The following is a 26,453-nucleotide window of genomic DNA, read 5'->3' on the forward strand; positions in this document are numbered from 1 at the left end:
ACAAAAGAGACCTTCGTGACCCAGATAATCATGATGGTGTGATCACTCACCTAGAGCCAGACATCCTGGAATGTGAAGTCAAGTGGGCCTTAGAAAACATCACTATGAACAAAGCTAGTGGAGGTGATGGAATCCCAGTTGAGCTATTTCAAATCCTAAAACATGATGCTATGAAAGTGCTGCACTCAATATGCCAGCAAATTTGGAAAACTCAGCAGTGGCCACAGGACTGGAAAAGGTCAGTTTCCATTCCAATCCCAAAGAAAGGCAAAGAATGCTCAAACTACCTCACAACTGCACTCATCTCACATGCTAGTAATGTAATGCTCAAAATTCTCCAAGCCAGGCTTCAGCAATATGTGAACTGTGAACTTCCAGATGTTCAAGCTGACTTTAGCAAAGGCAGAGGAACCAGAGATCAAATTGCCAACATCCGCTGGATCATGGAAAAAGCAAGAGAGTTCCAGAAAAACATGTACTTTTGCTTTATTGACTATGCCAAAGCCTTTGACTGTGTGGATCACAATAAACTGTGGAAAATCCTGAAAGACATGGGAATACCAGACCACCTGACCTGCCTCTTGAGAAACCTATATGCAGGTCAGGAAGCAACAGTTAGAACTGGACATGGAACAACAGACTGGTCCCAAATAGGAAAAGGAGTACGTCAAGGCTGTATATTATCACCCTGCTTATTTAACTTATAAGCAGAGTACATCATGAGAAACAGTGGGCTGGATGAAGCACAAGCTGGAATCAAGATTGCTGGGAGAAATATCAATAACCTCAGATATGCAGATGACACCACCCTTATGGCAGAAAGTGAAAAGGAACTAAAAAGCCTCTTGATGAAAGTAAAAGAGGAGAGTGAAAAAGTTGCCTTAAAGCTCAACATTCAGAAAACGAAGATCATGGCAGCCAGTCCCATCATTTCATGGCAAATAGATGGGGAAACAGTGGAAAGAGTGGCTGACTTTATTTTTGGGGGATCCAAAATCACTGCAGATGGTGGCTGCAGCCATGAAATTAAAAGATGCTTATGACCAACCTAGATAAAAGCTATGACCAACCTGGACAGCATATTCAAGAGCAGAGACATTACTTTGCCAACAAAGGTCCATCTAGTCAAGGCTATGGTTTTTCCAGTAGTCATATATGGATGTGAGACTTGGACTATAAAGAAAGCTGAGCACTGAAGAATTGATGCTTTTCAACTGTGGTGTTGGAGAAGACTCTTGAGAGTCTCTTGGAGTGCAAGGGGATCCAACCAGTCCATCCTAAAGGAGATCAGTCCTGAGTGTTCATTGGAAAGAGTGATGTTGAAGCTGAAACTCTAATACTTTGGCCACCTGATGCGAAGAGCTGACTCATTGGTAAAGTCCCTGATGCTGGGAAAGATTCAGGGCAGGAGGAGAAGGGGATGACAGAGGATGAGATGGTTGGATGGTATCACTGACTTAATTGACATGAGTGTGGGTAGGCTCCAGGAGTTGGTGATGGACAGGGAGGCCTGGCGTGTTGCAGTTCATGGGGTTGCAAGGAGTCGGAAATGACTGAGCCACTGAACTGAACTGAACCCAATGCCAGCACCCGGATATAGCTATTTTGGATACGTATCCTTTTCTCTGTAGATATGCACATACAAGGAAATGAACTTAATAAAGTCCAAATAGATGCAAATGTTATTAATGGAAGTTTTTTTTTTAAATACAGTTTTCTTAGTGACCCAAGAACAGTAATTTCTGTTCTCATGAAAATCTCTGTAATAAACATAAGTCTAAAAATCTAGCAAAACATTCCATAAGATATATTTTGTACTTGACAAAAACTATTGTGGACTTAGGTGTATTTCCCTTTGAATTATGCAAACAGTTGATATGTAACAAGGAATGTAGAAGAGAAAAACTATTATTTAGTGTCAAGGTGGTGGGATTATAGGCAATTTCTCTGATTTTTATTATTGGAAAATTATCTGTGAAATATAATAAAAATCAAAGAAGAAGAAAGAATCAGCTTTTTGAAAATAGTATACCCACTGAAAAACCTGAAAAAAATATATGATATCTACATAATGTATCTTAAACTCCAAACAATCTGGCATACTTAAAAGCATCTTGATTGCTAAAAAAATACTAGATTACAATAACAGAAACACTATTCATTGTGTGTTCATTCTGAACCAGGTATTACACCAAATGTTTAAGGGTACAATCTTGCTCAATCCTCCTCAGAAAATTTCTGTTCAATAGGTGCCGATAACTTCATTTTTCAAATGAGAAAAGGGAGGCCTGATCAAGTCACAGAATAGGTGGAGTTGGGCTTTGAACCAGACTATTTATTTTTAAAGACCATTCTGACCTTCCTGCAACTCCAGAGAATTGTTCAAAAATTCACCTTCTTGAGAAAGTCAGCTAGATTATGTACAATGAAACTGGCAGTAAAATATTAAATGATGCTAACATTTAACTACATAAGAAAACCCAAACAAAGAGAAAGCAACAGGAACAAAGATGAAAAGCAGTGGGGAAACAAAAGGGACAGAAACACAATTTACTAGTACAGACTTAGAAAAAATTCACATGCCCTACTGGATAGAACCTGAGAACAGAGATGACCCTTTAAGAAGCTGCTCAAAGCTTCTGAATCCACGAAAGAAAAATCTCGTTAAATACAAACATCAAGGTCTTTAAGAAGCCATTCATTATTAGTCAATTAACAGTTACTCTTATTTTTAAAACCTTAACTCTTGACTAAGTCATATTAAAAACTAAGTCACATTAATGTTCCCAAAGTTAATTATATTATAATAATTAAACTATAATTTAGAATAGGAAACAGATTAATGTTTTAAATTTAAAATGTTTTAAAATTTGTTTTCTTCAGATATCCTAAAAGGTTAAAAACAAAAAAATAGTAGTCTCTAACTGAAGCATAATATACAAGAATCCTAATGAAAGCACTATCACAGTAACAGGAGGACTTCTCTTTGCTACCTTCCTTCTCCTCTCTCTCCTAACTCAACACTCTACTGTACCTTCTCATCACTGTTGCTCTCAACCTCCCACTCCTAGATATTCATTTCTGCTTTTGTAGGACAGAAGATACTTTGTTGGGGATAGAAATAAGCCTGTAGCATATTCAAAATTTTCCCCTCAAAATTAAAAAATGCTTAAGTCTAAAGACTATTTAAGTCCCTCTAACACTTAATAATAATCTGTGAAAAGTACAAGATCAAAATGTATATATGTTTATCTTTTAACGTCTGTATTTTATGAGCAAAATTCCCCTCTCAAGTTTGTCTTCCTCTAAGTGACCTTTCCACTGCTTCATTTAAAAAAAGGAAAAGAAAAAAAAATAAACTACAAAATTGGAAAATCCCTCCAAAAACTCCCACCAATATAGACTACTGTGTCAACATCCCCAAAGTCCTGTAAGATTATGATACTGGCATTAACTTCACAGGCAACCATACTTTAAGAAGTCATATGACATGCAGATTAAAAGGAATACAATTATTATTCATTAATAACTGGTATACTCCAAATAGTCTAAAAAACTAATTTTTCATCAAAATATACATTGCAAAGTTAATTTTGGAAACAAAATAACTGTGCTTTCTTATATATTATTTACTAGAATTATAACTAATGTGATTGAATTATATTAAACATAAGTATATTATATTCCAAAAGCACTACATCAATTTCCTAACATTATTAGAATAATTCTGAGGTGTTAACTGTAAAATATCATCTGGAATATTATTAACCAATGTAATTAATACAGAAACTTCATAGCATGAAATTATACTCACTCTGAGCGGAGCCGGGCTTCCATACCATCGGGTAGAAAAAGTTTTATTGTGGAAACAATACACCCATGGGTAACTGGTTAAAACAAACAAATAACATGGATAAAATAATCAGTTAAACATAACCCTCTGTACCTCTCATATTTAAACATGTATTTTATTCTTAAATATAATAACTTTTGGGAAAGAAAATAATTTTGTTGGTTTAACAGCAATATTCATTCCCTTGGAGAAACTCTTTCCTATCCATATTGAATCACAACAAAAACCTCCAATGCAATAGCAATAATCAATAAAGTCATTTGAGTATATGGAAATATATAAATGAGTGTGTGTGGGGGGGTTGTACTTTCTCCCCTATATGCCAGTATCAAAACCTAAGTACAACTATTCCCCTAGTTTAAATTTTAGCCAGTCTTTACTCCTAAATCTCCTGTGCCCAACCTATAACTCCTATCCATACCTCACAACTCTAAAAATCTGTATAATAACAGCTTGGACTTCTACAACTCTCTGATATTTAGTATCAGAGCTGTTAGTGAGAACTCCAGTCTGAAGTTACCAGCTTAGTATTTAAAATTATGGTTTTGTTTTCTTGGTGGTTGTTCTTCTTCCACCTCCAAACATCTTTATGTAACATTACACCAGTCACTCAGTAGACGGTTGCTTTGCTTCTTCCTTCCTCCTTCTGAAGATTTCAAGAGATAAAACCTCTTAAAAGCAGTACTTGTACAGAATCTCTTTATTTTACAGAAAAAATTATTTCCATAGTTTAAAAGTTGATTTAAAAACAAATTCTCTATTCAGATACTATGTTCTTCAGGGTTCAAAGAGTTTTTTTTTAAATTTAGTTTAATAAACTCTAATTAAATGATAATGGAAGGATTTTAAAAAAAAAGCTAATGGAGGGACTTCTCTAGTAGTCCAGTGGCTAAGACTCTGTGTTCTTAATGTAGGGGGGCTTGGATTTGATACCTGGTCAGGGAACTAGATCCCACATGCTGCAACTAAGATCCCACACAGCCAAATAAATATTTAAAAATATTAAAAAAAAAACAAACTAAAGCTAATGGAGGGCGATGAAGATATACTACATCATGATTAGATTTGATCAACTGATGCAAAGAAATGACTCCTGAGAAAAGACCCTAATGCTGCGAAGGTTGAAGGCAGGAGAAGGGGACAACGGAGGATGAGATGGTTGGATGGCATCACCGACTGTATGGACGTGAGTTTGAGCAAGCTCTGGGAGCTGGTGATGGACAAGTAGGCCTGGTGTGCTGCCGTCCATGGGGTCGCAAAGTCAGACATGACTGTGACTGAATGCAACTGAATTGATTAGAGGAGTGGTAGACATGTGATTGTATACATTTGTCAAACTCAGTGAACTACATGTGTAAAATTGGTATTGTAAGTAAATTACATCTCAGGAAAACCAACTTTAGAGAGCTAATGCATTATGAGGGCAACCTGTTAAGTGATCAGGTTCATGAATTGTGAAGATGGCATTATTAACACAAAGTAATGTGACTATGCTATTATCTGAAAATGCATAGTAAGCTTCAGAAATTTAGCATGGCTTACTCAATACTAATTTTAATATCTAATTTATTATATGTAAAGTGCTAGCTAGCACAGATTCAAGAATCATCTATGATATGGAGCATCCTTCTAAACTCTCTGCCTAACATATAGTAATCACCGCTGCAAACTACTGACCTTCATTTCAGGCCCACCCTTTTGTTTTGCTATTAGTACCATGTGCGTATGTGTTTCACTTAGTCGTGTCTGACTCTCTGTGACCCCATGGACTGTAGCCCACCAGCCTCCTCTGTCCATGGAATTCTCCAGGCAAGAACACTGGAGTGAATTGCTATTTCCTTCTCCAGGGGATCTTCCTGACCCAGGGACTGAACCCAGGTCTCCAGCACTGCACTGAGCGACTTCATTTTCTTTGTTCACAGTGTCGGACTTCCCTGGTGGCTCAGATGGTAAAGCGTCTGTCTACAATGTGAGAAACCTGGGTTCGATCCCTGGGTTGGGAAGATTCCCTGGAGAAGGAAATGGCAACCCACTCCAGTACTCTTGCCTTGAAAATCCCATGGATGGAGGAACTTGGTACAGGCTACTATCCATGGGGTTGCAAAGAGTCGGGCACGACTGAGTGACTTCACTTTCACTTTCTTTTCTTTCTCCAGCATTACAGGCAGATTCTTTACCATCTGAGCTATAGGGAAGTCCCTTCTATTGATACCATAGGTAAGCTGTACAAAACCAAGCTATCTGCATCTCCAAATTTCTTACTTTTCACAACTCCATGACTTGTACACAAGCTGTCCTCTGTCTATGATGTGCTTTATCCCTTTGCCTGCATAACCAAAGGATATTTATCATCCAGGATTAGACTTTTTATCTCCTTCACTCAGTTCAGTTCAGTTCAGTCACTCAGTCGTGTTTGACTCTTTGTGACCCCATAAACAGCAGCACACCAGGCCTCCCTGTCCATCATCAACTCCCGGAGTCCACCCAAACCCATGTCCATTGACTTGGTGATGCCATCCAAGCATCTCATCCTCTGTCGTCTCCTTCTCCTCCTGCCCTCAATCCTTCCCAGCATCAAGGTCTTTTCAAATGAGTCAGCTCTTCGCATTAGGTGGCCAAAGTATTTGAGTTAGCTATACCCAGAGCCTCCTATTTCTGCTTATAAGACTAAAGACACTGCATTGTGAATATCTACTATTTACACAATCCTCTTTGGGGACGGCAATAAATATTGCTTCTCACTTTTAAAATCTGGTAATTAGCAGAATTATCTGGTACAAAGACAGTATTTAATAAATGCTCAATGAATATTTCCAAAAAATGTATCTCATTCATACTGGGTTGGCCAAAAAGTTCATCCTGGTTTTCTGTAATATCGTATAGAAAAACCCAAATGAATTTTTTTGCCAACTCAATATTTTATAGTTTTCAATACTCAGGAGTAAAGGTATCATTTCTTCAATACTCAGGTATCTCTTTCAATACTCAGGGAAGAAGAGGAGCAGTGCTCATCTCCACTTGCAAAAAGCACCTAATTGCCTCCTTTTCTTGGCAGAAGACAGGGAATGAATGAATTTATCGCAGCTTGGTGACTCCCCCAGAGATTTATTATAAACAGCCTACAACAGAAGAGCACAAAACAAGAAGACCCAGAAATACCGACAATTTACTAATGTATTTAAATTGACAGTAAGTGTGTTTTTTGTTTTTAAAGGGGCAGAGAGTTACCTAAGGATTTCTTTTGCTCAAACATATTCTAATGAAGCCCAGCAACTGAAACAATGTACAAATTTGTAAGGTGAACCAAGGTTTAATACTATCCAGGCAGTACAAGGTTGGTGCACTATTGAAAGCAGTTAGAGGTCATGTCTGACAAAGCTGACAGTTTACTCTAGCCAATCCTGTTTTTGGAAAGGTTCTTAGGTCAACTAGATAAAAGAATGTATAGAAATGTTAGTTATCTTTTCAATCTGAAAAAGGCAAGTATTTAAAGCAACCAGACAAGAATGTTTTGTTCCAATACTTGTATTACTGAGTGTATATACCACAGCCTTGTTAATTAAATTAAACTATGAGCCATACTGGGCAGGGCTACCCAAGATGGACAGGTCATGGTGGAGAGGTCTGACAAAACACAGTCCACTAGAGAAAGCAATGGCAAACCACTTCAGTATTCTTGTCTTGAGAACCCCCTGAACAGTATGAAAAGGCAAAAAGACAGGACACTGAAAGATGAACTCCCCAGGTCGGTAGGGTGCCCAATATTCTACTGGAGATCAGTGGAGAAATAACTCCAGAAAGAATGAAGAGACGGAGCCAAAGCAAAAGCAACACCCATGTGTGGATGTGACTGGTGATGGAAGAAAAGTCCAAGACTATAAAGAGCAATACTGCATAGGAACCTGGAATGTTAGGTCTATGAAACAAGGCAAATTGGAAGTGGTCAAACAGGAGATGGCAAGAGTGAATGTTGACATTCTAGGAATTGGCAACCTGAAATGGACTGGAATGGGTGAATTTAACTCAGATGACCATTATATCTACTACTGTGGGCAAGAATCCCTTAGAAGAAATGGAGTAGCCATCATAGTCAACAAAAGAGTCCAAAATGCAGTACTTGGATGCAATCTCAAAAACGACAGAATGATCCCTGTTCGTTTCCAAGGCAAACCATTCAGTATCACAGTAATCCAAGTCTATGCCCAGACCAGAAACGCTGAAGAAGCTGAAGTTGAACGGTTCTATGAAGATCTACAAGACCTTTCAGAACTAACACCTGAAATAGATGTCCTTTTCATTATAGGGGACTGGAACGCAAAAGTAGAAGTCAAGAAACCCCTGGAGTAATAGGCAAATTTGGCCTTGGAGCACAGAATGAAGCAGGGCAAAGGCTAATAGAGTTCTGCCAAGAGAATGCACTGCTCATAGCAAACACCCTCTTCAAACAACACAAGAGAAGACTCTACACATGGACATCACCAGATGGCCAACACCGAAATCAGACTGATTATATTCTTTGCAGCCAAAGGTGGGGAAGATACAGTCAGCAAAAACAAGACAAGGAGCTGACTGTGGCTCAGACCAGGAATTTCTTATTGCCAAAGACTTAAACTGAAGAAAGCAGGGAAAACCACTACAGCATTCAGGTATGACCTAAGTCAAATCCTTTACGATTATACAGTGGAAGTGACAAATAGATTCAAGGGATTAGAGCTGACAGACAGAGTACCTGAGAATTATGGACAGAGAGGATCATGACATTGTACAGGAGGCAGTGATCAAGACCATCCCCAAGAAAAAGAAATGCAAAAAGGCAAAATGGTTGTCTGATGAGGCTTTAAAATAGCTGCCAAAAGTGAAAGGCAAAGGAGAAAAGGAAAGAAATACCTATTTGAATGCAGAGTTCCAAAGAATTGCAAGGAGAGATAAAGAAAGCCTTCCTCAGTGATTAACGCAAAGAAATAGGGGGAAACAACAGAATGGGAAAGACTAGAGATCTCGTCAAGAAAATTAGAGATACCAAGGGAACATTTCATGCAAAGATGGGCTTGATAAAGGACAGAAATGGTATGGACCTAACAGAAGCAGAAGACATTAAGAAGAGGTGGCAAGAATACACAGAAGAACTATACAAAAAAGATCTTCATGACCCAGATAATCATGATGATGTGGTTACTCACCTAGAGCCAGACATCCTGGAATGCAAAGTCAAGCAAGCACTATGAACAAAACTAGTGGAGGTGATGGAATTCCAGTGGAGCTATTTCATATCCTAAAAGATGATGCTATGAAAGTGTTGCCCTCAATATGCCAGCAAATTTGGAAAACTCAACTGGACTGGAAAAGGTCAGTTTTCATTCCAGTCCCAAAGAAAGGCAATGTCAAAGAATGCTCAAACTCCTGCACAATTGCACTCATCTCACACACTAGTAAAGTAATGCTCAAAATTCTCCAGGCCAGGCTTCAACAGTATGTGAACTGTGAACTTCCAGATGTTCAAGCTGGTTTTCAAAAAGGCAGAGGAACCAGAGATCAAACTGCCAACATCTGTGGGATCATCGAAAAAGCAAGAGAGTTCCAGAAAAACATGTACTTTTGCTTTATTGACTATGCCAAAGCCTTTGACTCTGTTGATCACAACAAACTGTGGAAAATTCTTCAAGAGATGGGCATACCAGACCACTTGAGAAATCTGTATGCAGGTCAAGAAGCAACAGTTAGAACTGGCCATGGAACAACAGACTAGTTCCAAATCGGAAAAGGAGTATGTCAAGGCTGTATATTGTCACCCTGCTTATTTAACTTATATGCAGAGTACATCATGAGAAACGCTGGGCTGGATGAAGCACAAGCTGGAATCAAGACTGCGGGGAGAAATATCCATAACCTCAGATATGCAGATGACACCACCCTTATGGCAGAAAGTGAAGAAGAACTAAAGAGCCTCTTGATGAAAGTGAAAGAGGAGAGTGAAAAAGTTGGCTTAAAGCTCAACATTCAGAAAACTAAGATCATGGCATCTGGTCCCATCACTTCATGGCAAATAGATGGGGAAACAATGCAAACAGTGACAGACTTTATTTTGGGGGGGCTCCAAAATCACTGTGGATGGTGACTGCAGCCATGAAATTAAGATGCTTGCTCCTTGGAAGAAAATCTATGACCAACCTAGACAGCATATTAAAAAGCAGAGACATTACTTTGCCAACAAGATCCATCTAGTCAAAGTTTTGGCTTTTCCAGTAGTCATGTATGGATGTGAGAGTTGGACTATAAAGAAAGCTGAGCCCCGAAGAACTGATGCTTTTGAACTGTAGTGTTGGAGAAGACTCTCGAGAGTCCCTTGGATAGCCAGGAGATTGAACCAGTCCATCCTAAAGGAAATCAGTGCTGAATATTCATTGGAAGGACTGATGCTGAAGCTGAAACTCCAACACTTTGGCCACCTGATGCAAAGAACTGACTCGTCTGAAAAGACCCTGTTGCTGGGAATGACTGAAAGCAGGAGGAGAAGGGGATGACACAATGAGATGTTTGGATGGGATCACCAACTCAATGATCATGAGTCTGAGTAATCTCTGGGAATTGGTGATGGACAGGGAAGCCTGGTGTACTGCAGTTCATGGGTCGCTGACTCAGACACGACTGAGTGACTACACTGAACTGAACTGATAGTATCATATCCTAAAATAGAGTGCTAGCAGGTATGCAGAAAAGGATTTGGAGGTCAGAAAAGTTTGGAAAATACTTGGTTAAGAGACACTGAAAGAGTTTTTATCTTTTTAAACCACAGTCTTTCTCAGAGCTTAACAGACTTTGTGTCCATATAAAGAAACTACTTTGGAAAATGCTGCTGTAAAGCCTTCTATGAAGCACTTTAAAACAAACTGTCCTCTCAAAATTCATCCAGAAACACTATTACTGTCATATTGCCATGAATCAAAGACAAAATTAATGATAAGACACAATTTTAAAGTTTTTTGGGTAGTGCAATGTGGCTGCAGGAACACTGCCATGCTAAATGTACACATGTATTGTAAGCTAAAGACAAAATTTCAGAGATGCTAAAACCTGCAAAACAGATGTGGTAAGGAAAACAAGGTGCATGCAAGAGAAAAATCCACAATTGCCTGCTGTAATTACAATATTTTATTACAAATTAGAACTAAGACTATACAACCTACCATTACATGAGTTCTTTCTCTTTTAACTTATACAGATGATTTATTTTGCTTTTGAGTTACTATATTTACTTTATGATATACAGTCAACTCCCTTTATTACCTCTTGACACATACACTACTTAAAGGACCAATGTTGACTTTGATAAGTTTAAAGACTCTTTATAATACTTGATTGGAAGGCAGAAACTCCAGGGGTATACTGGAGTCTGGTTCTATCTCCCTTTCTGCATTGAGTAGGAAGGTCAATACTATACTCCACTGGAGTGGTTTGAAGGATTTCTTGAAATGATCAGCAGTAATAGGAAGCAAAAGTTCAAAAAACATTGAAAAAAAAAATCCAAATGAGCAGTGTTCCCAGGTTGGGAAATTATTCATTTAATTGCTATGTGACTGCAACCTAAGATGAAAATTACCAAATGTTTATTCTGGTACTTTTTGCTACATAAAGCTTCCATTCCAAGACTTTTTTTAAAGTTTAAAAAAGAGACAGAGCTAGACAAGTACTCATCAGATTTTTTTTAAAATATTTTTTTATTTTAAAAGTTGAGTATAGTTGAGTTACAATGTTGTCTTAGTTTCTGGTGTATAGCAAAGTGATTCAGCTATGCAATTATATACATATTCTTTTTCATATTCTTTTCTATTATAGTTTATTATAGGATGTCAAATATAGTACTGCAATACAATATGACCCTGTTGTCTATTTCATACACAGTAATCTGTATCTGCTAATCCCAAACTCCTAATTTATCCCTGCAACATCCCTTTTCCCTTTTGGTAACCAACGTTTTTCTGAGTCTGTTTCTGTTTCATTAATTCATTTGTGTCATATTTTATTTAATATAAATTTATTTATTTTAATTGGAGGCTTTATTACTCTACAATATTGTAGCGGTGTGATAGTTTAGAGTCCACGTACAAGTGATACCATGTGATATTTGTCTTTCTCTCACTTCACCTCATATGATAAGCTCTAGTCAATCCATGTTACTGCAGATGGCAGGATTTACTTCCTTTTTATGACTGAGCAGTATTCCACTGCGTATATATGCCACATCTTCTTTATTCATCTGTAGATGATCATTTACAGCTTCCAAGCCGTGGCTACTGCAAATAGTGTTGCTATGAACACTGGTATGCATAGATCTTTTCAAATTATAACTTTTACCTAGATATAAATTGGAGTGAGATTGCTACCTCCATATGACAACTGATTTTTTAAAGGAACTTTCATACTGTTTTCCATACTAGCTGCACAGATTTATATTCCGATCAACAGTGTAGCAAAGTTCCCTTTTCTCCATACCCTCTCTAGCATTTGTTATTTATAAACTTTATAATGATGACCATTCTGACCACTGTAAGAGTTGTTTGCTTTTTTATAATTAAGTTGTATGAACTGTTTGTATATTTTGGAAATTAAGCCCTTGTCGGTAGAATCACTTGTAAATATTTTCTCCCAGTAATAGGCTGCCTTTCCTTTTGTTTATGGTTTTCTTTGCTGTGCAAAAACTTGTAAGTTTGATTAGATTTCATCTGTTTATTTTGCTTTTATTTTTGCTTTTGCTATTGCCTTGGGAGACTGACCTAAAAAAACACTGGTACAATTTATGTCAGAGAATGTTTTGTCCATTTTCTTTTCTAGGAGTTTTATGGTGACCTCTTATATTTAAGCCTTCAAGCCATTTGGAGTTTATTTTTGTGTATGGTGTGAGGGTGTGTTCTAACTTCATTGATTTACATGTGGCTGTCCAGCTTTCCAAACAACCTTTGCAGAAGAGACTGTCTTAAACTTTTTTTTGAATTGATATTCTATCAACCTCTCTTCATCTATCAGCTGGAGTTTAATGATTAACAAAAAAAAGGAAAATTCTCTTTAACTATTTATTTATCTCAGGTATAATTCCTATAGTAAAGGTAGCACAAATGCTTTCTTCTCTCTCTTTATCTACCTAATTTTCAGAATGAGAAATAAGTCCAGAGGTGGCCAAATCTTGATGCCAACTGTCTTGCTGTTCACACTGTTCGCTGAACCCAGGGTTCAGCCTCTTAGCTCTGGAGCTGAGAGGCTGGAAGAAGGCGCGAAGAGCCACAGGAACTGCGACACATTTCTTCTCTCCTGGCTGGCACTGCGGCCATAAAACAGCCTTTCTCCTGGCTGATGCAGCAGCCACAGCAGCAGCCGCAACATAATCATAATGTAGCCATAATGTAGCCGTAACATAACCTCATATAACATAACTGTGATATCACTCCAATGAAGCCCCAGTGCAGGGGCAGCCAGCGTTTTCATGGTGAAGCTCACACAGGCATACCACACAAAGTAGCCCATGACCAAGTGGGTACCTCACGAGGCACATGTGCAGTGCTATAGGCAATCTCAGCTGTTACACAGCCATGCAGTCATTGTTTACAGAACATGGGGTGAGAGGGAGTGAGAGCATGGGGTGAGACAGCCTGACTGGCACCACCTTGTTAACTTCCCATACTGCCCTGGACTCAGAGTCAGCTCTCTCCCGGGAATCTTATTCGATCTATTTATTTGCTGGGAGGAATCCTTCTTATACACATGTGGATTAATTTGCTACTTTATTTCTCAAGCATACTTGGGAGTGATATTGCTTGTTTATTTTTTGACTTGGTTTGTTCTTTGGCTTTATCTGTTCACTCAATACTCACTGAAAACCTGCTAGCTACAAATGAGTACTCTGGGAATGATGGGGAAAAATCCAAGAGGACTATGACCAACTTCCTTGCCCTTGAGCAGATTTCAATTTATAATAGTTTGTAGAGAAAACTAGAAATATCTAACAACAAAGGGGAAAAAATTCATAAATGCTACAAGGCACTGAAGGAATCTGAAATGGACAAGGGCAGAGAAGGATTTATGAAGAGGGTAAAGAAAAAAACAGAATTTCAAAAGCTGGAAATAAAAGGAAAGGCAGAAAGAGTGGCATGAGCAAAGAAAAAGAAAACAAGAAGGATGTGAGAACTGAACAACTAAGGCAGGCACCTGGAGAAGAAAGGTAAAGAATATATTTCAAGAATCTTTGGGGCCAGTCCCATGCTAAGCACACTATACATGCTAACTATTTATGATAAACCAGATAAACAGTTATTTTTATGTTCCATTTTACAGCTGAGGCAACTTAAAGAAGCCAAGGTAACCTGCTTGAGATCTCATCTATGGCAAATGGCAGCACTAGGATTCAAAAGAATTTTTTCTTCCTCTTACCTCTAAGTAACACTGTTTAACATATATTAAGGGAAGTAATGGAAAAAATCAAAAGATTGAGTTGAGTCCACATTTTTGAGGGCCTCAAGTGTACAGTTAAGCATTTCAGACTTTCTTCTACAGCATGACACAGCCACTTAAGACTTCTAAAAGCAGGATAATGACACCAACAGAGCTGTAACAAAAGAATATTCTGGAGGCAGTGGACTGGGAGAATATGGTGGCCAGAAGTGGACAGCTACTATAACACTCTAGGTTGGGATCTGGAAAAACAAGTAGAAGCAGGGAAAGGAGGCAAATGTCTAGATGACAAGTGCAGAAGGTAAAGAAGAGACAGGATTCAGGAAAGATACCAATATTCTGTTTACAAAATGAAAGAGCAAAAAGTGAAACTGGGAAGTTAGTATAATGCTCTGGTTTGAAGGCAGAAATTAAGCTTTGTATGGAGCAATTATAAGGTGAAAGGAGGACATTTAAGAGGAAACAACCAAGCAAGAAGCTGGAAATACATGGACAGAACCAGTATGTATAGAGTCACAGCAGACAACATAAGTAGGAAGTCTTAGGACTTGAGGATAAAGGAAAGCCCATAAAATAGTTGCCAGAAACTTAATGGAGCAGAGTTCTTAAACCTAGCTGCCCAAAAGAACAACCCAAAGCTTTTCAGAATAGGTACGTTGAGGCCCCACACCTAACAAGTCTCCTTCTTAGGGCTGAAGGGTGGGATCCACATGTCTATAGCTTTACCAAGCTCAGCAGGTAATTCTGGTGCATACCCTGGGTTGAGAAGACATTTTTTAAATGAACAAAATAAGACTGCCATGACATCAGAAAGATTCTCTCAGTCAATCTGGCACATTCTTTGTTGACTCAGCTTTGTGTTTTCCCTAGAAGCTGTAAAGTGGAAGTATATAAGGCTTACGGTGAAAGTTTCCAAGAGCTAGAAACAAGCAAGACAGCACAGCCCCAAATCAAGGAGTAGTCTAGAAGCTGGTGAGTATACCTCTGAAATGCCACTGGTGGGTTGCAAAGGACAGATGGGTAAAGAAGCCTGAGCAGAAGCTACTGAGAAAGAGAAGCAAACTAGATGGCAAAAAAAAAAAAAAAAGAAAAAGAAAAAAGGACGTACAAATAATTGGCAAGGGTTTCAGTAATAATTAAAGCACCTGATCCTGAGTTAAGCACTTCATGTTCACTCTTTCAGTGTTCACAGTGATTGCTGTGCCACAATGTAAACACTGAATATCATACCCCAAGCCTTCAGATGGTTAACAGTATCATGAATCCCACTTTATAAGATGAGGAAATTAAAGCTTAGACAGGTTAAGCAGAAGTAACTGAGTCATAACAGAATAAAAAGGGCAGTGAGTAACAAGAAGGTTGCCAATACCCCATTGTCATATAAGCCTCCAGATTAGAAGGAAGGCTAATAAAATCTCAGCTGAGATAAGGTGGTAGAGGGAACTCTTGTAAAATGGCAGATAAAGATTTATGACACATTTAAAAAATTTACTCAACCATTATGTGCCAGTTTAAGCAGACAAGATTCTGCCATAAAGACAGCCATACTGCTTGTTCTTGCACAGCTTACAGGTCAGTGAAGGAATCAAACATTTGGAAGGGATGAGCACAGTGTGCAATAGAGACATGAAAGGGCACCTTGTCCAGCCTACAGAGGTTTATGGGGGAAGGAAAAAATCATGTGCAAGGATTTGAAAGCCAGAAAAGGCAAGATATACTGTGGGGAGTAAAAGTAATTCAGAGCAACTGCAGCAGAAAACAAAAGGAAGATACCATTGACCTTACTCATAATAGACCCTTTGCTCCCAGGGGCTTAACTCAGGAACAGAAGTGGGTCAAATGGGACCTGGACTGAAGAGATAACTGGAGTTAGTAATATATGTGAATTTTATAGAACTAAATGGTCCCAAGATCTGCAACAGAGGGTTACTATAATGTACGACCTAGAAAACTCATGCCATCTGGGCAGCTTGTGGCCTTATGAACAGAGAAGTGGCCAGCAGGCAAGTTGTTAAGGCTCCCATTCCAGAAGGATCTGACAGGTTGGCTTTTTCTCTTTCTCCCTTCTCTCCCTCTCTCCCTGCCCCACCGCCCACCCCCCTCTCCCCCCCGCCCAGTCTATTACAAAGTCATCCTATTTGTTGGCAATAACATCTTATATCTACAGGGCAGAGTATTACTAAAGTGCTGACCAATGGATCTTTTCGGTGAAGCCACACTATGCAGAAAGTGAAACATCAAAATCAGCTTGTTTTGGAGAGACTGGAACAGAAGAAACAATAACATGAACTAATACATTCAGTCACACCACACTCAGCATTTTTAACAAAAATACTGATTTATGCATACACACAAATATAAAAACATTTATATATATTGTATGTACCTTTTAAAAATTTCCTTTTACACATAATTATTTTATACAAATGCACAATATGTCACGTTCTGGAGGGGTTCTACTGCTAGCCTTGTCCTTTTTAATTGGCTCTCGGCTCCTTTACTCCTTCTCTCCAATCATACTCCAGAAAGATTCACATTAATGATTAGTATATATATATATATATATATATATATATATATATATATATATATACATTCTTCTGTTTTCCTCCCATGTTCATATAAGCATATACAAACACATATGTATATAGGCACATGTACAGGGACTGATGAGACTTTTTAAAAATAATGAAATTATGAAAAGTAATCCTTTCCTCACATAACAATACATCTTACAGAAATTCCTGCAATTCATACAGTCCTAATGTATTCTTTTTAATACCTGCATGAAGGGCAGTTTAAAAATTATCCTTCCACTGTTTTTTATCCTATGCACACTGATGAAAAAAATCCTTTTCATAGATCCACACACATTACTTTTTATCGTTTCAAGTTTCCAATTTGATATCCTTATTATAAATGTGTTCAAAAACATTAGAGAGCGACCATTAGAGTCTCATAGAGAAATGGAAATCAAAACAAAAATAAACAAATGGAGCCTAATTAAATTAAATTTACAAGCTTTTGCACAGCAAAGGAAACCATAAACAAAGTGAAAAGACTGGGAGAAAATATTTGCTACATCTTGCATCTTGCTACAGACAAGGAATTAGTTTCCAAAATATGTAAGCAGCTCATATAATTCAATAATAAAAAAGCAAACTACCCAATCAAAAAAAGGGCCAAAGACTTAAACAGACATTTTTCCAAAGAAGACATACAGGTGACCTGTAGGCACATGAAGAGATTCTCAACATTGCTAGTTATTAAAGGAGTGCAAATTAAAGTAACAATGAGATATCAACTCCCATGGGTCAGAATGGACATCATTAAAAGTTCACAAATAATAATAGCTAAAGAGGGTATGAGAAAAGGGAACCCTCTTACACTGTTGGTGGGAATGTAAACTGGTACAGCCACTATGCAAAACAACATGGAGATTTCTTTAAAAACTAAAAATGGAGTTATCATATGATCCTGCAATCCCACTCCTGAACATACATCTGGAGAAAACCATGAGATGTGGTATATATACATAATGAAAGACTACTCAGTCATAAAAAAGAATGAAATAATGTCACTTGCAGTAACATCAATGGACCCAGAGATTATCATACTAAGTCAGTCAGATAAGAGAAAGACAAATATCATATACCACTTATATATGGAATTAAAAAAATAATATAAATGAATTCATTTACAAAACAAAAACAGACTCATAGACATAGAAAACAAACTTATGGTTACCAAATGGGATAGCAAGGGGAAGTTGGGGGATGAATTAGGAGCTTGGGATTAATATATATACAGTACTATATATAAAATATATATACAACAAGGACCTATTGCATAGCACAGAAAACTATATTCAATATCTTTTAATAATCTATAATGGAAAAGAATCTGAAAAACAATGCACGCACAAACACACACGCAGAAAACTGAACCATTTTGCTATATACCTGAAACCAACACAAGATGGTAAATTAATTATACTTCAATTTTAAAAGATCTTTAAGAATTTAATTGATATAATAAAAGAAAGCACAATAGAGCATTGTTGTACATGAATTCATGTTTCATGTAAAGGATATTATACCACATACATTCTTTGGCAATTTTCTTGAGATAATGTTTAAGGTTTATGTTTATTGATATACACAAAGTTAGTTCTTGCATTTTTACAGGTGTGTAGCATTTTGGCTATTTTTCTTCTGTTTTAATTATAATTTTTGTTTTTCTTTTCATTCTATTTATTTACAATTTTCACTAGGAATAACTCCTGAACTTGATCAACTGACTTTTCAACATCCACTGGTTCTACAGTACATATTTCTCAACTTTATTTGGTGCATGATGTTGACATATTTCCTCCAAATTGAATTATCTTTGCATTCTTAGAGTAAATCCTACTTTTGTTTATTCTAGCTTCACTTCTAAATTTACTATTGTCCTAACCAGAATGTTTTTACAAATGAAATTACAGGTTTTTTCCTTTGTATTTTATCTGTATCAGAATTTGGCACTAATGAAAGGCTGCTGGCTTCTTTAAAGCATTTTCAGAGCTTCTCACCTTTACCTATATTGGATTATTTACACAACACTGGATTTATCTTTTTTTTAATAAGGCCAAATTCAACTTTAAATGTATGTTTCTAGTCAATTTTTAATAACTTTTTTAGTCTCTTAAAAAAAATTAACTTGAAAGTTCTCTACATCTTGGGGTAATTTTGCCAGGAAAACATTAATTTACTCTTTTTTTTTTTTTTTGCCACAGTTTGGCATGTAACAGTCTCTAAGAATTCTTTTGGTATATCCCATATCTGTTTATATCTCCTTTCTCATTCCTTATATTTTTTAACCTATACAGGATTCAAGGCTTATGAACTACCTATTTTACTGTTTTGTTTTAAAGAGCCAGAATTTGGGTCTGTTTACCCCTTCTAAATTTTTTTTGTTCATTAATTTCTGCTTTTCATTTTTCTTCTTCCAAACTTCTTTTTCTTGTTCTTTTTTCTAATTTATTCTAAGTGCCAAGTTCCTTCATTGTTTGTCTTTCTTTTTTAATAATGGAAAAATTTTAGATTGTAAATTTTTATCTGAGTAAAGGATTTAATGTATTTTGGTAGGTAAGTCTCCTTTCCTTTCCAGATAGTTTGAAGTTTCGTTTTTTATTTCTTTGATCCACCAGATATCTGATAGTGTTGCACAATTTCAAAAGGATTTTCCAACTGATATAATGTTTAGCATAGAGGAACATCTTTTTTTTTTTAAAAGCATATGCTTAAATAGTAATACTCAATTCATGACATAGCTGAATCCCAAGAGGCCATGCATAAAGTAAGTCAACTTTTTCAAGCCAATTAAGTGCCAAAAGAAACAACATTTTAAATGATGAAGAAAATTTTCTAATTTCCTTAAAGTTGGCATAAAAGATACATAAATTTTCAAAGAAGCCTGCAAGAACTGATGTTGCTGAAATAATACTGTACTAACACTTAGCCTCAGTTTTCCACAGTATTTTCTAAAGTGTCCTGCACAGCAAGATGAGGAAGAAAAGTGGAAACAGGTCTGGAGTTACCTACATTCAATCAATTACCCCCTTAGAGACCTGCCCATTTGTTAGCATGTTAAAAGCTCTGAGATGTCTTGCCTACCTTTGGTTAACTAAGCTTTTCCTAAATGTATCTGATTACCTCATTCTTCTGCCAATTAACACCTCTTAATTCTCTTCGAGAAATGCAAGACAAGAAAATAGATATTCCTTGGAGAGAAAGACAATGTAATTAAATTCTGCCTTCTCTGGGTTATTCACAGCTGGGGTTCAGTAAATGTTTGCTGAATGACTCGGTAGCAGAGGAGATGTGATAGGGCAACAGGAGATATCAGAGTGTCCACTGCAGCTGTTCTCAGTATGGTTATACAGAAGTGGAGTTCTCTTAGTAGTAAGTACTGAATATTTTGCATCAAAATACAAATTTTCTTTTCTATTTTACAACTGTAAATGAAAATTCCTAAGACGTTGGCCCTGCACACATCCATGTATCAAAACCTAACACTCTGAGAAGGCCAACAAAACCCAACAAAAATAATACTGCAGCTGTATTATGTAAATGTATACGCATACATACATACAGGGCTTCCCTGGTGGCTCAGACGGTAAAGAATCCGCCTGCAATGGGGGAGGCCTGGGTTCGATCCCTAGGTTGGGAAGATCCCCTGGAGAAGGGACTGACAATCTACTCCAATATTCTTGCCTGGAGAATCCCCATGGACAGAGGGGCCTGGCAGGCTACAGTCCGTGGAATCGCAAAGAGTTGGGCATGACAGGGCAACTAAGACACATATATTCACATAATCATCTCCATCACACCTGGATTCCCTTGTCTACTGTGCAAAATGTTAGAGACTAACAACTTAGGGTATTCAGATCAGAGGATGCTCAGAGAAACAAAAAGAAAAACTTACCAATCATTCCACTGTGCAGACTAAACTATGACAAGTGGGATTGCATACTTTTGGTTCCTATTTTTTTAGTTTTATGATTCAGTCGTTATAATTTCAGGCATAAACTATACAGTGAACTAGCTAAGGCCAAAAAGCCTCAGAATTGTAAAAATAATCTAAATTTATTTAGCCACAGAACTTCTAATTTCAGAAACTGAGACATGAAATTTCACATTTGTAGTAGCTGCCTAAAGAATTCTGATTCTGTTTGGGGCAACAATGAATGCACAACCAAAGGGATAAGTCATAATTGATCTACACTAGTCATGGATCTCCTGCTCCCCTTGGTCAGGTAACTTCCTTCCCAGGCTTCTCTGTAACTACAGCTAAAGCTATATACATGACGCACCCACATAGTCAGTGAGTAAAAGGAATCTGCTGGAAGAAGTCTATGAAAGATTGTTCTTTCAAACATAAAAAGAAAGTCACACTAGAAGGTACTTTGTCCCTATCTCATCTTTTTTGCCTAGAACACTGGTGTGGGGAAAATCATGCCTGGGGCTGAAGCCATCACCCTTAAACCATGAGATGACAAGTGAAAGCTTAAGAAACTAACATATAAAGGACAACAGACTGGACAGTAAGATCCTGGATTATTGGTAACATTACGGAGCCAACTGAACGAAGTCTGAACCAACCTATTTCCAGGCTTATTGTTAATAAGTTAATAATAGATATCTTTATGGTTTGGGGCTTCCCTGGTGTCTCAGAAAGTAAGGAATCTGCCCAGAATGCAGGAGACCCAGGCTCAATCCCTGGGTCGGAATGATCCCCCGGAGAAGGGAATGGCTACCGGCTCCAGTATTCTTGCCTGGATAACTCCGTGCACAGAGGAGCCTGGCAGGGTACAATCCATAGGGTCACAAAGAGTCGGACATGACTGAGTGGCTAACGTTTTCACACTCATCCTTACGGTTTAAGCTCTTGTTGGTTAAATATAGTGTCACTTCAGCCAACTGCTTCTTAACTGACACAGCAGTGCCCTATGTTTTGGTGCTGTAATAAAGATTATAAACAATTTAATATTTCAGAATTGAAAATTTTAGAAAAGCAATAGGAAAAGTGAGACACTCAACATTTCACTGCATGAAATGTCACAGTTAAATTGCTTTTACAGGCATGAAATGTTTTGTTAACATTAAACAACAGAATAAAAAATTTAACAAGACAAATAATAGGAAAAATCGATCCATACCCGTACCTTTCCGTGTGTTCTCCGTCACATCTACCCCAAACTGGATAATGTCACCAGAAAGAATTTCACATGGTGGACTTTCTTCAGAGCCTCGACTCAATCTCTGGCTATTTATAAAGGTACCATTACTACTTTTAGTGTCTTGAAGATAAAACTGCAAAAATAAAATTTAAAAAGAGAGTCAAAGATTAATAGTAATAATTTCAAACCTACTTTTAAAAAAAGTACTTCCAACTTTGCAAACTACTACAGGTGAATTTTTTCCCCCTATCAATTCAAATTGCTTATTTCAGCTAAGATTTTCCATTATATATAAAATCAGAACTTTAAAAGTGGGAGATTTAAAATCCAGTGGGACAAAATGGTGTATCACTTCAGAAAACAGTTTATAAGGTCCTCAAAATGTTAGAATGTAAAGCTAGCATATGACCCTTCAATTCCACTCTGAGGTATATACTGAAGAGAACTGAAAACACATGTCCTCACAAAAACTTGTACACAAATGTTCACAGCAGTATTATTCAAGAGAGCCCAAAAAATGGAACCCAAATGTCCATCAACTGATGAATAGGAAAATAAAATGTAGTACATCCATATGAATTATTTGGCAATAAAAATAATGAAGTACTGATTTATGTTACAACATGAATGAACCTTTAAACATTAAGCTAAGTAAAAGAAATCAGTCACAAAAGACATATGGAATTCAATTTATATGAAATATCCAGAATAAGCAAATCCACAGAGATAAAAAGCACATTAGTGGTTGCAAGGGGTTTAGATGTTAGGGCAGAAGAGGGGAGGGGTGGGGTGGGGTGAAGACCTGCTAATGGGTATAACGTTTCATTTTGGGGTGATTAAAAGGTTCTAAAGTTAGATAGTGGTGATGGTTGTTCAACTCTCTGAATTGTTCATTTTAAAAGACTGAATTTATGGCATACAAATTATATCTCAATAAAACATTTTTTAAAGGTCATTATACAAAACTCTAATTTTATCTTCCTATCTCTCTTTGACTTTGTACCTCTGCTGCTATAATTTCTGGGTTAAAGCAAAGGAAGTGTTATTTATTCCATAGGCAAGGACAATTGGTAGTAGGTAAACATTTCTTTGGAAGGAATGATGCTAAAGCTGAAACTCCAGTACTTTGGCCACCTCATGCAAAGAGTTGACTCACTGGAAAAGACTGATGCTGGGAAGGATTGGGGGCAGGAGGAGAAGGGGATAACAGAGGATGAGATGGCTGGATGGCATCATTGACTCGATGGATGTGAGTCTGAGTGAACTCCGGGAGTTGGTGATGGACAGGGAGGCCTGGCGTGCTGCAATTCATGGGGTCGCAAAGAGTTGGACACAACTGAGCGACTGAACTGAACTGAACTGAGCACCTATATGAACGGCTATTAGTGAACTAACATACTTGGTATCAGGATAGACATGTCTTCAGTAAATTCTTTGTGATAAATAGAATGAAGACACGAGAAACTAAAATACTGGAATCAACTGTGAAGGTATCACTTTCTAGCCCCACTATAACTTGCCTTTCATCACTTGGGTAATCCCCCCTCTCTACAAAGGGAAGGGACAGCTGGAGGCACAGGAAGCCTACCTATTTATCACCTACCTATCCCCAAAGAAATTATCAACAACTGGGATCACACACAACAGACTTACTAGGAAGAGAACAACCAATAAAAAAAGATGTACCTTTCTTTTGCATTTTTCTACACTCTCCAGCCCTGCTTATTCTAGCAACACATTTTCACTGAATTCCTTCCTAAAGAAGAAAGGAAAGAAGAAAACTAATATTTATTAAAATACATGTTGTACCACCAGGCCCTCATTTAACCTTAATGTTAAAGCTATGATATAGATATTATATCCATTTATACATAAGAAAAGTAAGGTACAAGCAAGGATCTTTCCAAAGGTCACAGAGCTATGGAAGACAGAGCAGGGATTTATATAACAGAATTAAAAGGGACATTTTTCCCCCATTACTTCATACTGACCTTCATGTTTCATTTATCCTTCACTCCTCCCATAAAACCCTCTTCCGAAATGAAACACAACAAAAGAATAAGTGATTTGCAGAAAATATGAAAATGACATTTCTTTTCATTAATTCCTAGGCGACAATTTAAAGGCCACCAGGCTGGCTATAAATGACTTATTCTGTTTATAATTCAAGAGAGACCAACTGTTACTTTGGCTAGCAGTTTATATATTTAATTACAGGCCATTAGGAAAGAAAATTGTGTTGATATCTTACAAGTCCATTTGAAATTTAAAGGCCTTAACATTTCACAGCTGAGAGATAAGCATAGGCAACATGCTCAAGAAGGGACAATGACCCTCAAGATTTTTTCCACACTGGAACCTCCTCTTAAACACTGTATAAACAAGCTTTTGTGTTTTTTTAATAGATATATTCTTAGGAAATGTGGCAATATCTGAATTCTGGTTTGGTCATTTTCAGTTGTATGTGCCTTGGCAAGCCATATAAGGGGATTATAGATTTACAGTGGTTTTCAAACTTCAAATTCTGATCCACTGTTGTGTTACTAATGGATAAGATAGCTGGATAGCATCACTGACTCAGCGGACATGAATTTGAGCCAACTCCGGAAGATAGTGAAGGACAGGGAAGCCTGGTGTGCTGCAGTCCATGGGGTTGCAAAGAGTTGGACACAACTTAAGGACTGAACAACAATAGTGTCTTACTAAGTCAATGTATTGGGCTGTGACTTGTGGTTTAAAAAAAAACTAAGAGAACAGAAGTAAGAATATATAAAATGAGGTTCAGTACTGTTTAGCAAGCTTTGCTTGAAAAACAAAAAAATGTGTGTGTTTTTCTGTACACATTCGCACACATAAATCTCAACACTTCATATTTGTAGCTCTTAACTCTAAAACCATAAATTTTCAAATTAAAAGAACTTAATCAATATTAACCCAGTTTCTTTATACTCTAACATGTCTATTATTATGTCCAAAGCATACCCATAGTACCTTTGACCTCTAGTTAGCTTGAAAACACCGTTTACATTAGTTGCTCACTGTTCCTCTGCTCTCAATCTGCTAACAGCTTCCAAACATCTTGTAATAAAGTTCAAAGTTCTTACCATTACAGCCAATAAAACCCATACGACCTGGCTCACGGTTCCCTCTCCAATCTCATTAACTCCCACTATTTTCCCCACTAACCTCCATTCGTGCCCCAGAGCCTCTGCACTTGGGCATAGCTAGAAGCAATAGTTTACTTCCCTGCAGAAATATTTATATTGATATACCCTTCTCCCCTTGGTGTTGTGAAAAACTGATATTAAAAATGTTTCTGCACCTTCAGTGAAACAATCTGACACTATTCAGTTTACACTGTATAAAGGCTATTCTGTTTACTATCAGGTTAGGTAGGTGTAGGACTTCCCTTGTGGCTCAGTTGGTAAAGAATCCGCTTGCAATGTGGGAGACCTGGGTTCGATCCCTAGGTTGGGAAGATCTCCTGGGGAAGGGAAAGGCTACCCACTCCAGTATTCTGGCCTGGAGAATTCCATGGACTGTATACTCCACAGGGTTGCAAAGAGTCGGACATGACTGAGCGACTTTCACACTTTCACTAGGTAGGTGCAAAAAAGCCAAGAGACTGGGAAGTGACTATGTTTGCAAGGGACTGGGAAGTGACGATGCTAACAGTCCCTGGATGTACTTCCCCTGGTAGGTATGTCATTTGGTTCTTTATCACTTTCCAACCAGAAATCACTTTCTCCTCTATGCTGATACCTTTTTCCATCAGGCTTTTTTTTTTTTTTCCCCCTCCCATATTATTTTACTTCGCTGGGGAAAAAAAAAATCCTATTGAAGCTTTCACTATCTTTATTTCCTAGTAGCCTAAGGAATGCCCAATCCGTCTCTAGTGTTTGCATTAGCCACTGGGCATTCACTTTGATGTGGAGTAGGTGTCGCAGGAGCCCTGAATTTATAAAACCTTCTGTAGCTTGTGGCCAAAGTCCATCTCTCACTGTTTTCAAACGGGCTTTATCCTCAATTAACCCTGTGCCTTCCCCTGAATTAAAGTTAAGCTCCCCCACATCAGGCATTGATGGCGATCCTTGAACTGAAAGGCTGTCTTTGCCTTATCAGTCACTCTTTCCTGTTTCTCGTTTATTATGATTACTTTCAAAGACACAAGCACAGCACTTCACAGGTTGCATAATTTGTTCTTTGGCCTTCAGAAAGTTTCTGCTGTTCATTCCGTAAGCAAACATGTTCTGTACCACTTGCAACTTCACCTCAATGTGTAAATGCTTTCATTTCTACTACAACGATAAACTGCTTCTTTCTAGCCTTCTCCAAGTTGACAGGTTTTCCAGTATCCAACTACCAACAGATTTTTTAAAGTTTCAGAATGAAGCACAAACACGGGAGACAGGTCATCAGCGAGAGGCCAGAAATTCC

General features: G+C 37.6%; 1 protein-coding gene across 47 annotated transcripts in view; it reads right to left on the bottom strand.

The window, feature by feature from the left end:
* SLMAP (sarcolemma associated protein) overlaps nucleotides 1–26,453 on the bottom strand; it is a 156,536-nt gene that overhangs the window by 69,732 nt on the left and 60,351 nt on the right. For 28 of the 47 annotated variants that reach the window (XM_042236040.2, XM_060402332.1, XM_004018364.6 and 25 more), the window contains exons 3-4: nucleotides 22,002–22,149; nucleotides 3,815–3,887 (exon numbers count right to left, since the gene is read on the bottom strand). In XM_042236040.2, coding sequence (XP_042091974.1) covers nucleotides 3,815–3,887; nucleotides 22,002–22,149 — 221 coding nt within the window. Of the gene's footprint in view, nucleotides 1–3,814; nucleotides 3,888–21,995; nucleotides 22,150–23,702; nucleotides 23,773–26,453 lie in introns of all 47 variants that reach the window. The other 19 variants (XM_042236037.2, XM_060402329.1, XM_060402330.1 and 16 more) reach the window with 2 other exon arrangements.

This window comes from Ovis aries, chromosome 19 (genome assembly GCF_016772045.2).
Source record: "Ovis aries strain OAR_USU_Benz2616 breed Rambouillet chromosome 19, ARS-UI_Ramb_v3.0, whole genome shotgun sequence".
Taxonomy (NCBI): domain Eukaryota; kingdom Metazoa; phylum Chordata; class Mammalia; order Artiodactyla; family Bovidae; genus Ovis; species Ovis aries.